Raw genomic sequence first — 16,653 nt, 5'->3', positions numbered from 1 at the left:
ATAGATTGCCTACAGACTATCTATAGTATTTGTATTGCCTATAGACTGTTCTCTATGGTTCGTCTATAGAGAGTCTATAGACTTTATAGACAGAAGTCTATGGACAGTCTATAGACTAAAGAAGTTTTTGTAAGGGGAATGAACCAACGATTTCAACGGTGCTTTACAACCGTCGCTTAAGCGGCGATTACCTTAGGGTACATGCAGCACCATATGCGCAGGTGTTAACAAATTATGTGCTGCTGGCCAGAAATGAAAAAAAGATCATTATAACTTGTGGCCCTGACCGGTTACAGCCACTGCTGAGCCGTGCCATTTCGCGGCGTAAATAAACGGGATGTGTCGTGCGCAACCCGCAGTAACATTTAACAGCCGCAGTTGTCGTTGCATTTCAGACCCCGCAGGTGTTTTCGGAGTGACGGTTCAGCATCTCATTGATGAACAGTGGATGCTAACGCTTTATTCTTAAGAAACTGGCTTATAGTCAACACAGCTCTCGCCGCGGCGTTTGCTAGTATTGATTCACTGCCTCTTAAAGACGAAACTAATAAGAAATAAGCGTACTGGGGAAGCTTTAATTAAGAACTAACCACAAGACAGTGCAGGACATTAGAGAGAGAACGCAACTATGTTGTGTTGTGTCGTTGCAGTTCTTCGGTTTTACCTTCGTACTGACTGGCCTACACCTTGGAAGGATGATCAAATCGCGACTATGAAACCAGGTGCCCGATTTTTGGTTGCTCAGATCTCACAGTGTTGTGTGTACAGTCCCAAGCAAAATTTTACGGGACGTGGCTGCGCCAAACAAAAGAAAGTCACGTCAGCTGAGATTCGTTGAAACGAAGGAAGCGTGCATGTCTCTTCATGATTGTAGACTTTTTAGTGTCCCCCTGTCCTCTATTCCTGTCCCCTCACCTCTTTCATTTCATTTCTCCATTCTGCCTGCTGTCCTTTATTTCCGCTGCCCCAGCTCAGGTGCTTCAGTATCGATGGCAGATGCCGGGGCTAGCAAAAATCTTTTCCTTCCTTTTTACTATTATTTTTTTAATAAAACCACTACCACCTAGTGAATTGGCTTTGCCTGACTGTTAAGAACATTCTTTTTTTCCTTAATACACGCTGGCTAAAAAATTTTGAGCGGTACACTACAGTGGTCTTTGGGTGCGTATTTGTGTTTGCGTATGAGAAAGAGGTGTGTATGAGAGAGACAGAGAGAGAGAGAGAGAGAGAGAGAGAGAGAGAGAGAGAGAGAGAGAGAGAGAGAGAGAGAGAGAGAGAGAGAGAGAGAGAGAGAGAGAGAGAGAGAGAGAGAGAGAGAGAGAGAGAAGTCCACCAGGCCTGTCGTGTTCTCCAGCTGGCTGGTTTTGTCATTTCATCGCCTGATGTAGGATTTATTCCTTCGGAACTGCGGCCGATTTCCTCAGCACTGCCCTTGTCGCCAGAAGGTCGGGACGCGGAACACTTGGCCGCAGGTTTATATTCTGCGGCCAATATATATTTAAAAAAAATGCGCTCTTCTATAGGTCTATGGACAGTTAATTTACCGAGATTCTCGGTTATTATGTTGCTATGCGTTACGCATATAGTTCGAATTACATAGATAAGACATAGCTCATGCACCTTTGCCCTACAAGGACTCAAGCAAACCAGTGGCCACCCATTCGATTCCTGTAGAAGCCGTAAATGTATGTGCGATAACAAGTAGGTCACATTGAGAGGCGGCGCTTGTCGCCAGTCAGGCTGTCTCCCTTTCTGCAATAGTCTTGAGATTTATTTTCCTAGCCAACTCTTTCTGTGAGTCTTATACAGATAAAACCGCGCGTAGCTCGATATGTATTAGACACCTGTTAAGCAATTCAATAGGTACGTTGATCTGTGCGCAACGTATGTGCATCGGCGTAAAACCAAAAATACCGGCTATATACTGATAGACGTGTTCGGTGTATATAATTATAATTGGTTTTTGGGGAAAGGAAATGGCGCAGTATCAGTCTCATATATCGTTGGACACCTGAACCGCGCCGTAAGGGAAGGGTTAAAGGAGGGAGTGAAAGAGGAAAGGAAGAAGGAGGTGCCGTAGTGGAGGGCTCCGGAATAATTTCAACCACCTGGGGGTCTTTAACGTGCACTGACATCGCACAGCACACGGGCGCCTTAGCGTTTTTCCTCCATAAAAACGCAGCCGCCGCGGTCGGGTTCGAACCCGGGAACTCCGGATCAGTAGCCGAGCGCTCTAACCACTGAGCCACCGCGGCGGGTGTGTTCGGTGTGAGAAATGCAGATCGGGTATGGCAAACTCGGAGCGAAACTGACGCGGTATGGGAGAGCGAGTCCGCCGCGACAACTTGGCCCCGAGTGCGTGCGGTATAACATCTGCCACCCGTTCTGATCCCTGGGGGTCGTCGACCTGCACCGTGCTACGGCCAGCCACGCAACGGGCCGACGGGGTCGTGTCGATGAGTTACGGTCGTCCTTGGACATGGCGGCCCCAGCCAATGGCCAGCGTGCGCGGCTGTGCCACATTGAGGCACACGCATCGCAACGACGTCAGAGAAGAAACAGCTGCGCTACGCGGCACGTTTTTCGGACGGCGTCGATACAAGGCGGCTACGTGCGAGCATATGGCGGCGGCGGCGGCCTCGGCACGCGTCCTGAGCCCCGGAAGAGTGACTCGTTTGATGGTGGGCGGAGCAACATTTGAGCCAGGCAATGCGATATATAGTCGCCCTCGTTCTTGGCTCTGGTGCCGCGGAGGTCTTATTCTAGGAATTCCAATCCAGTCACTGGTCACCGCGCGAGGTCGATTGGCTGCTCTCCCCTCACGGTATCATTCAATTGTTGAAGAGTGCGCAACAGGACGGTTATGTTGCGGAAGTTGACGATAATAATAATTGGTTTTGGGGGAAAGGAAATGGTGCAGTGTCTGTCTCGTATATAGTTGGACACCTGAACCGCGCCGTAAGGGAAGGGATGAAGGAGGGAGTGAAAGAAGAAAGGAAGAAGGAGGTGCCGTAGTGGAGGGCTCCGGAATAATTTCGACCACCTGGGGATCTTTAACGTGCACTGACATCGCACAGCACACGGGCGCCTTAGCGTTTTGCCTCCATAAAAACGCAGCCGCCGCGGTCGGGTTCGAACCCGGGAACTCCGGATCAGCAGCCGAGCGCCCTAACCACTGAGCCACTGCGGCGGGTAAAGATGATTGCAATTGTGGTAGAACGCAGTTTGCTAGAAATTTCTTTTTTATGGAAAGGAAATGGCACAGTATGTGTCTCACATATCGGCGGACACCTGAACCACGCCGGTTGGGAAGGGATAAAGGAGGGAGGGATTGAAAGAAGAAAGGAAGGAAGAGGTGCCGTAGTGGAGGGCTCCGGAATAATTTTGGACCACAAGGACGACTAAGAATTTTAGAACGACATTCTGGCTACCATGGGGAGTTGTGAATAGGATTGAAAATTAGTTTTGAGAGAGAAACCCGCCGCTGTGGCTCAGTGGTTAGGGCGATCGGCTACTGATGCGGAGTTCCCGGCTTCGAACCCGACCGCGGCGGCTGCGATTTTATGGAGGAAAAACGCTAAGGCGCCCGTGTGCTGTGCGATGTCTGTGCACGTTAAAGATCCCCAGGTGGTCGAAATTAATCCGGAGCCCTCCACTACGACACCTCTCTCTTCCTTTCTTCTTCCACTCCCTCCTTTATTCCTTCCCTTACGGCGCGTTTCAGGTGTCCAACGTTATATGAGACAGATACTGCGCCATTTCCTTTCCACAAAAACCAATTATTATTAGGCAAGAAAGACGTAGTAACTGCCTCACGTCTCTGTCGACACCCCAACTACATCTTCAATTTCCTCAAAATAATTTTTTTGCATGTCCCCTTCACTGAAAAGAGGAAAGGCTGGTACTGAACCCGCATCGCCTGGGCTTACTAGCCAAAGTAAGTGAATAAGTTAATAATTAAGAAAGAGGTTATGATGGTAGCGAAGGTGCGGTCCTGTCTCACTCGTCTCGAGGAAGGGGAGGAAGGTGGGAATGAAAGAAGAAAAGAAGGAAGAGGTGCCGTAGTGGAGGGCTCCGGGATAATTTCGACCACCCGGGGATTTTCTTCCTTTCTTCTTTCACTCCTCTTTGATCCCTTCCCTTAAGGCGCAGTTCCGGTGTCCGCCGATAAATGACAGATACTTCGCCAGTTCCTTCCAAACCAATTATTATTATTATTATTATTATTATTATTATTATTATTATTATTATTATTATTATCATTATTATTATTATTATTATTGATCTTTAAACTTGCCCTGACATCGCACAGCACACGGCCTCCATCGAAACCGGCTCCGAAGTTGGGTACTTCGCGCGCCGTCAGCGAAAAGGAAAAGAAAACGAGAAAGAACGAAGTGCAGGTGAGGGACATTGTCAGTCTAGCTTTTGTTTAGGTGAGTGAATAAAGAAAATAGAGAAAAAAAAATCAGAGAGAAAGAAGAAACCAAAGAAAGAGGATGCGACAGGCTATACTACAAGTGCGTCTCTCATAGCCTGAAGTCGCTTTGGGACGTTAATCCCATAAACCAAACCAAACCTTATACTTCAAGTAAACATGCGCATCTCGCTGCATGCGTGCCTTAAATGCTAGCCGTAAACATAGCCGCAGCCATCTGTGCGATTAATTCTATTACTTCATGAATGCTGCTGTAGTTTTATGATGAATAATACCATAATCAAAGTCATACCACGTGCGTGCCACGCTCTTCTAAAATAGCATCTCAGATCTGGCGCCCCTCAATCAGGAAACCAATATCTTAACGACTTTTTCTGCGGTCTTCGCCCCCTGACCCCTCCACCGCTTTCTGCATCGTCGCTTGCTCTTCGACGTAAGAAAATATGGTTAATTGCATTCAGTTAATAGCTTTTTTTACGAGCGCGTAATCGTGGGCAAAAGAAACAGAGAAAAATTCGTTCAGCCAATGAACATGAATCTTAAAAATTGATCCGTTGTGTACGTGCTTTCGAAGGGGAGGAAAATATGCAAGAGTAGAGGAAGGGAAAAGAATGTTTAGAAGCTTCAAAATTTCTACACTGACGGTGGTAACTCATTCCTGCAGATCATTGCGGAGAGCTATTGAGCCGAGTATGAGCAAATAGATATATCTGTGTGAAGTCGGTGAAAACTAGGCCAAATTTTTGCAAGATGTGCGCTGTATTCTTCGTCACTTAAGCTCCGCCTTGAGGTTATGATACGATAGATAACACATTAATGCCCATATGCGCAGAATTGGGCACTCTATACTTTCATATATTTCTGGTATTCCTTGTACCACAAAAAAAAAAATGCTTCAAAGCGTTCCTTGCTTCTCTATGTATTCATCAGAAGCCAGGAGTTTGACGCTACGAAAAGAAGTTCCACCAAAGAAATTCCAAAGAAGTTCGACTAAGACGCCTAAGGACAGGAGTCTCTGGTGGGACACGTGCCTTGGCTCACCTGCAGAGGAACACCAGGGCTTTCACCAAGTGGTCAAATTGAAGCAGTGCACATTTGAATAAAGCTCACGTTCCGCCGTGGACGATGTGAAATTAAGCTACTTGCAAACACACTCGGTATCTGGTGCTGCCAACCTGTGGCCGCACCACCAAAATTAGCCCCACTACGAAGCATCTGGGGAAAAATGCGAACTCTTTCCAAGGACAGCCACCTTCTGTGAAAACCGATTTCTGTGAAAACTGCAAATAAACCGGACATGCCGTTGCCATTAATAGAACCTAGACGTACCCACACTTTGTCACGCAACAGGGTAAACGACTGAAGAGCTTCGCTTGCGCTTGTTAGACGCACTGAGGGCATCGATTTTGTGCAGCAGGCAAACATGCCAACCGGTAAGGCACAGACAGCCGGTACATTTGCCAGGAGAAATTGAGAGCAGAGAAGTGACTATTTCGATGGGGTAGTGGTCAAAACTTTTTTTAGTGCGCAGCCAAGACTGTGCATGCCAGAGTGATACGTCATAGTTATGAGACATTTTTGTGATGCGCTGTTTGACATTATTATTCAGTTTTATCGTCGCGAAAACAAGATGTCCAGTTACAGTGGAACTAGCTTTCGGTGATACTGCCGACAACTGCTCTACCGTTGCAACGCTTAGATGCTCTTGCATAGGTAGCGTGAGTCGTCGCTTTTATGGTATGTACGGCCCCGTAAGCTCGCAAAAATTCATAGAACTTTGACACCATTGACGCCAACCGTCGATCGATCGATTGATCAATCAATCAATCAATCAATCAATCAATCAATCAATCAATCAATCAATCAATCAATCAATCAATCAATACCGGAGGGAGCATTCCAGCGGATGATCACTGTATACCCACCATTGGAAACTGGGAACGAATACGCGGCCAGACCTTTCTATTGCGCCAAGCACCTTACTAACCTCACGGAAGGGTGCTAACGTATTCTCATGGTATTGAGACAGCACGAGGCACTGAATTTCTGTTCGTCCACATTCTTTTTACGCCATATGAATATTGAAAGAAACTGATCGCTGTGAACCTAATTCACGTGAAATTCGGCTAATAATAATTGTTTTTTTTTTGGGGGGGGGGGGGGAGGAAATGGCGCAGTATCTGTCTCATATATCGTTGGACCCCTGAACCGCGCCTTAAGGAAAGGGATAAAGGAGGGAGTGAAAGAAGAAAGGAAGTAATAGGCGCCGTAGTGGAGGGCTCCGGAATAATTTCGACCACCTGGGGATCTTTAACGTGCACTGACATCGCACAGCACACGGGCGCCTTAGCGTTTTTCCTCCATAAAAACGCAGCCGCCGCGGTCGGGTTCGAACCCGGGAACTCCGGATCAGTAGTCGAGCGCCCTAACCACTGAGCCACCGCGGCGGGTTGAAATTCGGCTGCCACTGAGGGTTTGCGGATTTGGGTCTGTTATCTGGCATTCAGTTACGGAGGGTATATACGAACGATACGCTATATTTGTGACCCGACGAGCCTCCTCCGCCCCATTGTGTCTTGAATTTCGTCGCTCTGCTCAGCTTTTCCGTTACGAATGTACTTCTCAGTGTTAGAAAAATAGTTTCCGGTAGAGAATGTTATTTCCAGAGGCAGCCACTCCTTTAGCAGCGGCGTCATCGCTTCACCACAACAATCGTACCACGCCGAGCTGCACATGGACGAGATGTGCTGCGCAAGGCTTTTGTGAATCTTTCGCATACTTTCTACGACGGCATCTTCGCTGTTATTTGCATCAGGATGCCCTGACACTTTGCAGGCCTAGAAACGAGCCAGTCGCGTATGTATGACTGTGACAGGTCGTTCGACACAGGCCCGAAAGCAAGCGGGCGACGGCTGTCACGTGGCTCAATTGCCTCAAGCTTAATTCCCCAGCTCAGAAACCGGGCGACGCTGACCTGCCGCTAGCAACACGACCAGGTGCTGTCTCCAAACGGTCACGCCTGGGCCCGTGGGGTATTTTTTTATGCCATCTCATGCGGCTTGTTTAGCGGAAATGAGGCCGGAAATGTAACTCCCGATTAGTACTAAGCAGTAGAACACCATAGCCGCTGAACTACCACGGTGGGTCCTGTCGCTTGCTTCAGCTTTCTGCTGAGAACAGGTATACAGAAATAGAGAACGAACGCAAGCTGCCACGCTGCCCCACAGGATGCGATTTGTTAGCGTCACAGTCTAATTGTGTAGCCTTGTGTGCCCTGCAAAATAACGGGTCCTATTGCACGCCACAGCTGAGCATGCAGCTGACTCCTTTCACGTCGTTTGCGCTAATGTGGAGCCGTGATAGAGCCACTTAAAGCATGCAAGGTTTGTTGGTCAGATTACGACCTCAGCTTGAGAAGGCGGGGTCGCATTTCGACGGGAGTGGAATGCGGATACATAATGCGAGTGAGATGCGCTAGTGAATGGTGAATAGAAAGAAAAAGAGATCAATCTATGCACAGGGTTGACCCCTTCACAGTAGGCCTGCGCTCACTGCCGGTGCTGATTCAAATAGTAAAACTCTTAAGCACAGAATGGCGCTTAGAGAGAGAAACGATTGTGGTCATTCTTTTGAATGAATGAATGAATGAATGAATGAATGAATGAATGAATGAATGAATGAATGAATGAATGAATGAATGAATGAATGAATGAATGAATGACAGTGGTGACGTACTGCACCAAGTGCGAGAAGTGAGAATTTCGGAGTATAAAGAGAGAGAGTGTTAGCGAAGCGAAAAAGGCTTAGGCTATACAAGTGCGCGGACCAGCCATGTACACCTGTTGCTCACGCACAGCGCGAGATGCGGACGCACAACTGCCACTGCGCATGCGCAGCAGGAACCCGGCTGATTTGGTATAGTTCTACGCTAGTATGCCTCCGTGCATTGCGGAAAACAACAAAGAAACGCGAGGAGAAAAGCAGGGAAAGCAATAATGATGATTTTAAATTAGTGGCGCAAAGGTGACTTTGTGATGGGGCGCCAAGCTTTAGATCTTACGCATACAGGGCTTCAGTTAAATGAACATATAGACGTTTACTAGCTATGTTTGTATATTCGCTCATAAAAAAAAAACAACCTCGGGCTTAACTGGCAAAAAGGGTGGTACATAAAAGTTATTTGCGAATGGGGAACAGTATGACGAGTTTCGGTTTAGCACAGCAAGATCGACTGTGCATGCACTTGTCAATTGATCACGGATCTGCGACGCACACAGGCCGCTGTTACAGTTCAGCCACTCGACGTATGAAATCAAGCACTGATATTTTGCACTGGATGTGAGAAGTTGCTCGAGCGTCTGTATGGCTGCTTAAAGCGGAGTCTACAGCCGGAGAAGAGTACAAAAATGCTGGCATATTCCTGTAAATCATTCGCTATGATTACAATCGCGCTGGCTCAACTCGAGGTTTTGGCAGGAATTTATTTATGAATTTGGCAAAAAATGCCAGGCTGTAGGCGACGGTTGTGTTAAAGCTTCGCGGCTCCCCAAGTAATCCGCCTACGTCGCCTGGAGCTGATGTAGTGCACTTCATGGACAATACTGAGCGCAATGCATAGCGTCATTTTTTTGTAATTTTCTGCTGCACGACACTTCAGATGCCTTAGTTTTTTTTTATCTTGCAACTTGTCACCATTTTTGCACGGTTTAATCCTGCTTCCTCATAATCTCTTCGTGTGGTTTCAGAAAGGCAGGCTGCTGCTACGCTGCCAGTGGCGCTGCCAATGGCAGCGCTCCTGACGGGAAAAGACGTTGCTGGTGTCTATAATAGATATCACGAGTTTTATTTTCTTCACAGTGTATTTAATGCCATCTTAGAGCTCTCGACTGTTGCTTTAATATAATCTATGCGTCTTGGTTAATGACGCACTCACTGTTGCAACTGCACGTCGCCAAGGCGAAGTTACTAAACTAACTTTATATTGCGTCCCCTATGTCAAAGTTTGCACACGCCGTCTACCATTGAAAATAAGACCGCCATACGGAAAAATTTAGTTTTAAAATTTTGCTAGCTGTTTTCCTCAGTGCTACATCCGGGCGCATTTGTATACTTGGTCAAGGATCTTTCTACTGTCGCAAAAAAAAAACAACAATCAAACAGTCAATGAAAGTGTGTAGACTGTCCCCTTAACGGGAACATCTGGCCAACGTGCTATTATCTTTGCTTCTGCTGCAGCTTGTGTAGGGACGCAGTTTCGTTTCTTTTTTCTGTTTATATATTACAACCTACTTTTCGGGGCAACCGCTGGTCATTTGGCCTTTATTTTCGCGCATTTATACCTTTTTTTTACACCTTTGTTTACTCTTTTTTAGTCGATTTCTTACTTACAGCCACCCTGTAAGCGTTTTGCATATTCAGCGATACGGGTCGGTTCTGGAAGCAAGATGAGGACATTTAGAAGCTGACCAAATGTACCTGCCACCTTTACCAAAAGTAACCGGGCAGCGGGGTTGGCTTCCCAGCAGTATCATGGGTCCTTTACGGCACCCCTAAATGCCAAAAGGTCTCGAAAGGTGAGGGCGAGGGTTCTTCTTACCTTAGACAGAGTTGGTTACTTAAGACCTCCGCTGCACAGCCTAAAAACAAACCCCGTTGGTTGGTTACTGTCGGAAAATACGGCATGGCATATCGCATGACAACTTACAGGCAATAGGAATGTGGTATATGTCGGAAACTTTCTGGAAACCTAAGAAAAAAAATTCTGATGGAATTACCTTGATTGTCACGACCTTGAAAAACAAGCACTGATCGAATCGAATAAAGCAGAAGCTTGAATAACGTTCGGATGTGGCGAATGCTGGCTCTCATGTTCACTCAGAGCAGGCACTCGCTTTGTGTGCACAAATCACTCGGGAACTTCCCCACACTCATTCATTCGCTAATTCGCTCCCTAACTCAGCCAGTCAATCATTAACCTCTTCATTAATTCTTCCGGACACCTGTCCTTTCACTTACTCTTACTCGTCACTAATGAGAGTTAAATTATAATCGTCATTTTCATCATAAGCGGTCAATTTCAGCTCGCTGCGCGCGCAATGAAATTTTATTAAGATATAGAAAACGCTTAGTGTTAAATTCAGAAATGATGTCCATGCTTTTCCTTCTTGATGTTTATTAAACCACACTGAACTGAGGTGCAAGTACTCGTTCGAAATGGCTGTGCGTACAGCATACAGGCCGAAGAAATCAGCCTGATCGCTCAATTGCGCGATCTTCTTAAAAGGCTAAGCCCCAAGCATGTCACACTGGTGACAATTTCAGTATTCTCGTATGAATTTATTAGAAACAGCAAACGATAAAGGAAGTTACGCCACCTGCCAGTGTGATGGAAAGTAATGACATAAAGCTCAATGCGTACCGTGGAACAGCCTTGAAAGGTAGTGAGCAGTTCCGCCACGGCGAAGTGAAGGGCACTGGCGTAGCGTCGTCGAGGTGGGTGGTCCGCAACAGATATCGTGTGGCACACACGTTTGGTGACATATAAGTGCTTGCAATAAGTATCAACGCAAACAGCTTTTTACGGAGCGAAAGCTTTTGCACACATCCTTGGTGCAAGAGCTTCCGCAGATAACTGCATGCAAGCATTAGAAGTGAACACATGCTACTGCAAAACCGCGAATGAAGAACTGTTCAGTAGTGGTTTTGCGTGCATGTTCCACAAAAACGACTCACGGTTTGGGTAATTGCAAATAATCTATCGCTCACTGAGACACCCATGAATCTTGCGAGTGCGCAGTGCGGAGCCTTTTGCACATCTATAGTTGCAAAAGCTTCCGACAGAAACTGCCACAGTTTTCAAATCTCAATTTCTCGATATTGGGCTCAACAGCACCGCAAAATAATCGCTCAGCCTCCCGACCAGTAACAGGTCGCGGTGCATTAAAATAGGCGAAAAAACTTGTTGCTAGAGACAGTGAACATTTCATTTCATTTCATTTCTAAGTCCGTACGTACAAAATTCTCGCCATAAAGTAAACTATTACGGTTTAGGGTGTGCACAGCTGTCGGGATGGGAGCGACACTAACTAAATGTTACAACATCAATGTCCGCGCTGAAGTTCGAAGCGTACACAGCATGGTAGACTTTGTAAAATATCTTTAAATGGTTTCGTATTTGACCTTAATTGCTGGCAACGCGATGGAAAACGTGGTTTACAGTTGGGAGCATACTGCGAGACTGGGAAACACACTTATCTATGTAGTAAGCGGAAGCTTTTACATCTCTGGCACTGTTGTAAGAACTTCCGCAATTTCCAACTTCTTACTCTTTCAGCGCAGATTTGCTTCACTGCATAAATACAACAATCATATCGCAGAAACGCAAGGGAAGATGCGACAGAGCAAGACCTTTCGCTTGCGCTCTTGTGCGGTAGCGCGAAAGCTCTTGCCGCGCTCCCTGAAAGGCGCCACAAATCACGCCGTGCGGGCGCCATTCATGCGGGGTGTCTCCAGAAAGGGAGACAGGTCACATGGTGCCACTCCGGGCCTGGAGAGACGGCCCGGTCAGAGAGAGAGTGAGTGCAGGTTCCCCCACTCCTTCTTTGCAGTTTAAAAGTATCTTTCTCCGCACGGCAGTAAATGGACGGTAGCACTTTGCACTCACCGGCCGTGGTCCTGAAGGCAGAATTGGTGGAGACGGCCAGCGCACCCGTGGGTCCTCGGAGCAAGGACGCCGTAGTCTGCGGCAGAGACGGAGCGCCCGGATCGGTGGGAAGCACGGGCTTCTCGTCTTCGTCGGCCGGGATGCGACCGAGCGCCTCGTCTTGTGCCTGGGCACGGCGCAGGGCCACTTGTGCGGCCATCACTTTCTGGCGCTCAACGGTCAGACGGCACTTGGGACTGTCGCACTGGCGGAACTGGCAGAAGCGCTTGTGTCCCCGGATGGCAATTTTGAGCCCGTGGTTTCGGCACCGGGCGCACGTCGGCTGTCGGGTCGTCGTCCCTTTGGAGCCCTGTCCGCCCCCCTGGCGACGTCTGGCGCCCCCCGAGCCCAGGTCACTCGAAGACACGACGGGCGGTTGCGGCATAGCCACTGGGTCGGCCGCCGCGGTCAGAGCCATCACGCCAGCGTGGTGCCGGGACGGGTGCCGCAGGAGATCGTGAGCCGTGTGCTGCTGCTGCAGGTGGTGGTGGCTGTGGTGTCGGCCGTTCATCGCCGCCGCAGTTGACAACGCCAGCGGGGCGGCCGCTGGCTGAAGGTGGTGGAAAGCGTGCAGAGCCGTTTTCGCGGGAGCACCGCCGGTGGAAACTATTTCCGCCTCCTCAGCTCCGATTCAGACGAATGCGCGGCCACGTGCCCGTGTTGCCCCAACTTCGCGAGTGTGTCTTTTTCGGTGCGCGTGCAGGGAGTCAGGCAGGGACTCAAACACTTCTTGAAGGGGCCGCCTCTCTTCTTAAGGAGATGGGTGCAGCGCCGTTCGGGGCTTGTCTTGGATTCTCTTCTGACCGAGCGTGAGGCGCGGGGTCGTCGCCGGACTCGGGCGGCTGCAGGGCGGGAAGGGGCGACGGGCTGTTGCGGGTTCGCGGCGCCTTCGCCGTCGGCGGCGTCGCTCCAGCGGACTCCTCGCTCGCTCGGCCTGGGGAGCTGCGCGAGCGCTTTTCCAACGCCGCGCGCAGTGAGCGCCCGGTCGTCACGTGGCCGCGCGCCCTCCGCGACGGTGGCGGACTCTGGGGACGGCTGTTCAAGGTAGCAACGCGGCGGGCGCCCAGGAAGGCCGTCGCTTCGGAAGCGAAGCAGGCGTTGTCCCGGCGGAAGCTGAGACGTGATCGGAATCACTGCAAGGGCGCCACTTTTCAGACGCTCCTTTCAATTGGTGTGTTTGTTCTTGAGCTGCATATGTGGACGTGATTCGTGCTCACTTGAGCGCGCATCCAGCTGTGGCATTTGGCAGCGTTGTGTTTGCTGTGAGAGTTGCGAAAACCGCTAGGGAGATCACGCCAGAAATAGAGGGCAGGATGCAACCTCAAAGGCACTTTTGAAAGGCCCTTTTTCCCTTGCTTCGCCGGGCGTCAAACAATAAGATTGCATACTGCATACGAATGCGTACTGCGGCTGTTCACTGTCTAATTAAATTCAGGGCCAAAATGAAATCGTGGCGTGTGGTCGCATGTGAGAATGGTGATTGAAATGACGAAGCAAATTTTTCCTGATTTGAGCTTCTCTAATAGTTACCAGAAATAGTTAAAGCAAAAAGAGGGAGATGTGGTTTATCTCAAAGCATTCTGATGACAAGCAACAAAGAATGCGCTTGTTGCTTCGGTCGGGTTTACGAGCAGCTTGTGTTGGTTTTTCTTTTCATGTCTATGCTCCTAATGTGTAGAAATTACTCACCTCCTTATGCGGCGGATCCGTATAAACGGGGAAAAATGTAGCACTTTTTTCAGCGAGAAAATGCTTCATTCACCATGGCGGTGTCACTGGCCTTGGGCGCTTCATGTAGCAAACTTACTGGCTACATTTCTTGCTGAAAACAATAAAGTTATAATGTAGAAGTCGGGGCCACGAAAGTGTTCCTACTGGATCATGGTGTGTTGTTTCTGTGTTGCCCGAGTACAAATGCTAAGGGAATGGGAAAAGCATAGAGCTACTCACCAGCTACGGGGAAAAGTTGTGTTCCAAACTGTGTAGTTCCTTTCTGCTTGCTTTGTTTCTGTGTAGTTACGTACTGCGTGCGTAACTTCACGGCAGCAAATTAAATCGCCGAAATGAAGATCTGAGATTCGTAGTGTAGCTCACCCGCATTACAGCAAGGCGTACAGGAGAAACAGGTTTAGAATCTTGAAGATGTGAAGTTGCCACACTTTGAGTGCGGCGTATAGTACCATCAGCCTCTCAGAGATACGAGTGCTAGTTGGGCCAATATTCAATGTGTTCACAGAGCCACCTGGAGGCGTTGCCCGGCATGCCTTCAGTGTTAAGACGTGACATTCGCTAAAGTTATCGCAATGCGAGCGTGCACTGCCGTTGGTACGATATGTGAGGTAATATGCCCGTGTAGCGTCGTCCCTTGATAACCGTTGCGAAATTTTTTCCGCCTTCGGATTGGTTTGCGATGTTCGCCGCTATCGCGACGCCAGCGGCTGCCGTTCGCCCTCCTTCTCATCGGAATGGTCCGAGTGCACGTGGCTGATATGACCAGAACCCACCTCTCTCCAGGAGTGCGTGCGTATAACATTTTGGATAAAGGCACTGCGTATCACGAGGCATTGTTGTAAGTACGTATCTATGGCTCAGGTGTGTGAGGCGCCGCTTGCTATCTAATTAAAGCTGTGCACAGTACAGAGGGCGTTCCCACCATAGTGGAGATCAGGGGCGAATCCGTGACGTCAGGTCAAGTCAATAGACCAGCCGCATTCATGCCAAGTATGGAAATAGCCGACGGAATGATGGGCGAACTGCAGACACCAGCCCCGTCTAAAACAACTTCGTCAATCGTGGGACAAGCTCACGGCTTGTTCTGGCCTCACGTACGAGTTGTTTTTCTGAGAAAGTAATAAGAGCGTCACAATGCAAAAATGCCGGCGTCTGTCTGCCTGTAGCCTCGGGGGGTAAAGCCAGGAACCCTCCAGAACCACCACCCATCGGCCGGCCACTATAATCCACCGCGCCTTCACTGACTTTTACCCTCACGAAAACGTGTGTAGAAGAATTTGTTTCTCACCGTGCTGGTGCATATTCCAGAAAACTACAGTCAACAAATAGACGTCCCACAAGTAATAACACACCTACACGGAGATGAAATTTTTCTACCAGCCTCGTGTACGTGTATTCTTCCCTGCGTGGTGTCGATGTTTTGGCTGTAGCTCTCTTAGAAAAAATCTGTCGCGTATGTGAAGCCTTGGCTTAGAGTAAAAGATTTCATTATAATCAAAGTAATCATAGAGGGTGATTATAACTGCTTTCACAGAATTATCGCATCAGATGTCAGACCGTCCTACAAATTTTTCCTGTTTGTAGTATCTTTATGCACGTTTCTAAGTGCCTGCTCCAGACACATCTGACGCCGTTCCTTCGTTTATTTCATATCCGTGTTCCCCGCCTACAGTATGCAGGCGTCCACCTGTTCCCGCCGTATACATAATGTCGAAGCTAGGCGGTTGCCAGAAATCCTTGACATTGCCTTAAGGCATATACAGTCCTCAAACAAAGCCGACGATGTGGTCCGTGGTGCAAATTCCCCTTGAGAGGGTGGACAAGGGAGGCGCTGAAGAGAGGGCTTAAAATGCTTATCGGCGCACGACAATTTATTGCGCACTTTCTAAGATTGATCAATAAGCCTCAAAAGCTAGATGTTCTGATTCTCGCCAATGGTTGGTTGCGGGTTATTTTGTGAGTCTTTACATGCAAGTGACCAAGACGGCAGTGAACGACTTCGGCGACGAAGAATGGCGAAGAGTCTTCTGGCTCATGCGTTCACAACTTCTGTGTGGGACATTACTCAAAATCTTCAAGCGGATTCCGGAAGTTGCTTGCACGGGTAAACATAATTCGTGAATGCGTAATTCTCGTGAGCGCCGCTAGTGGAAATAGCTGATTAGCGGCAGCTAAAGCGCATTCCATCTGCAAGTCGATGCTACGGTTTAGAAGTATTTTCAGAGCAACACAAGCTTTCGATTTCTTCCTGGGCCGCCGACGAAATCTGTCTGTGAAAGGAAACTCACTGCAAGTTACTTTCTCGCAAACGGTCGCAAGCGCATGCGCGCTTTCAATTTCGGTTTTAACAACCACCATGTCACGTTGCCGTCGAAAGGCGCGCCGCCCTGTCAAAGCCCCGTCTCGTCAAGAGGACCAGGAAGCATGCAGGACACAAGCATTCTGTCTTATGTTCGGCGGTTTGGTGTAGAGGCAGCGCTAAAAATAGTGCACGCATACAGTAAAATAGCTATTCCGCAGTTGCACAGGACAATGCGGAGCCGTGAAATTTCAGGCTCTTTGGAACACGGTGCGCACGAGTGCGAACTGAGCATGGGAGCACACGAAAACGCCGAGTGAAATAAAACAAAATTGATAGCAGCGCTGAACTCGCACTTCGCTGTATTCATGACCGCTAAGGTAGCACAGGTTATCCACGTTTTCCAGTCGAGCTTCAAAAAAAAAAAGAGAGAGATGGAGAAGAGCGAGGACCCGGGTATCAGCGAAACGTTGCCACGATGTT

General features: G+C 48.6%; 2 protein-coding genes across 7 annotated transcripts in view; one reads left to right on the top strand and one right to left on the bottom strand.

The window, feature by feature from the left end:
• The window catches only part of LOC144136683 (uncharacterized), a 208,850-nt gene that overhangs the window by 71,150 nt on the left and 121,047 nt on the right, over positions 1 to 16,653 (top strand). The gene's annotated exons all lie outside the window — the stretch shown is intronic.
• Positions 9,815 to 13,989, bottom strand: LOC144136682 (uncharacterized). The gene has a single exon (XM_077669207.1). The coding sequence runs from the start codon at positions 12,649 to 12,651 to the stop codon at positions 11,932 to 11,934; it is 720 nt and encodes a 239-aa protein (XP_077525333.1). The 5' UTR covers positions 12,652 to 13,989; the 3' UTR covers positions 9,815 to 11,931.

The sequence above is a fragment of the Amblyomma americanum genome, chromosome 6 (genome assembly GCF_052857255.1).
Source record: "Amblyomma americanum isolate KBUSLIRL-KWMA chromosome 6, ASM5285725v1, whole genome shotgun sequence".
Taxonomy (NCBI): Eukaryota; Metazoa; Arthropoda; class Arachnida; order Ixodida; family Ixodidae; genus Amblyomma; species Amblyomma americanum.
The sequence above is the reverse complement of the archived record's forward strand: the minus strand, read 5'-3'. Positions and strand labels throughout refer to the sequence as shown.

Coding starts and splice junctions, on each gene's coding strand:
- LOC144136682 (XM_077669207.1), bottom strand. CDS start 12,651: ATGAACGGCCGACACCACAGCCACCACCACCTGCAGCAGCAGCACACG.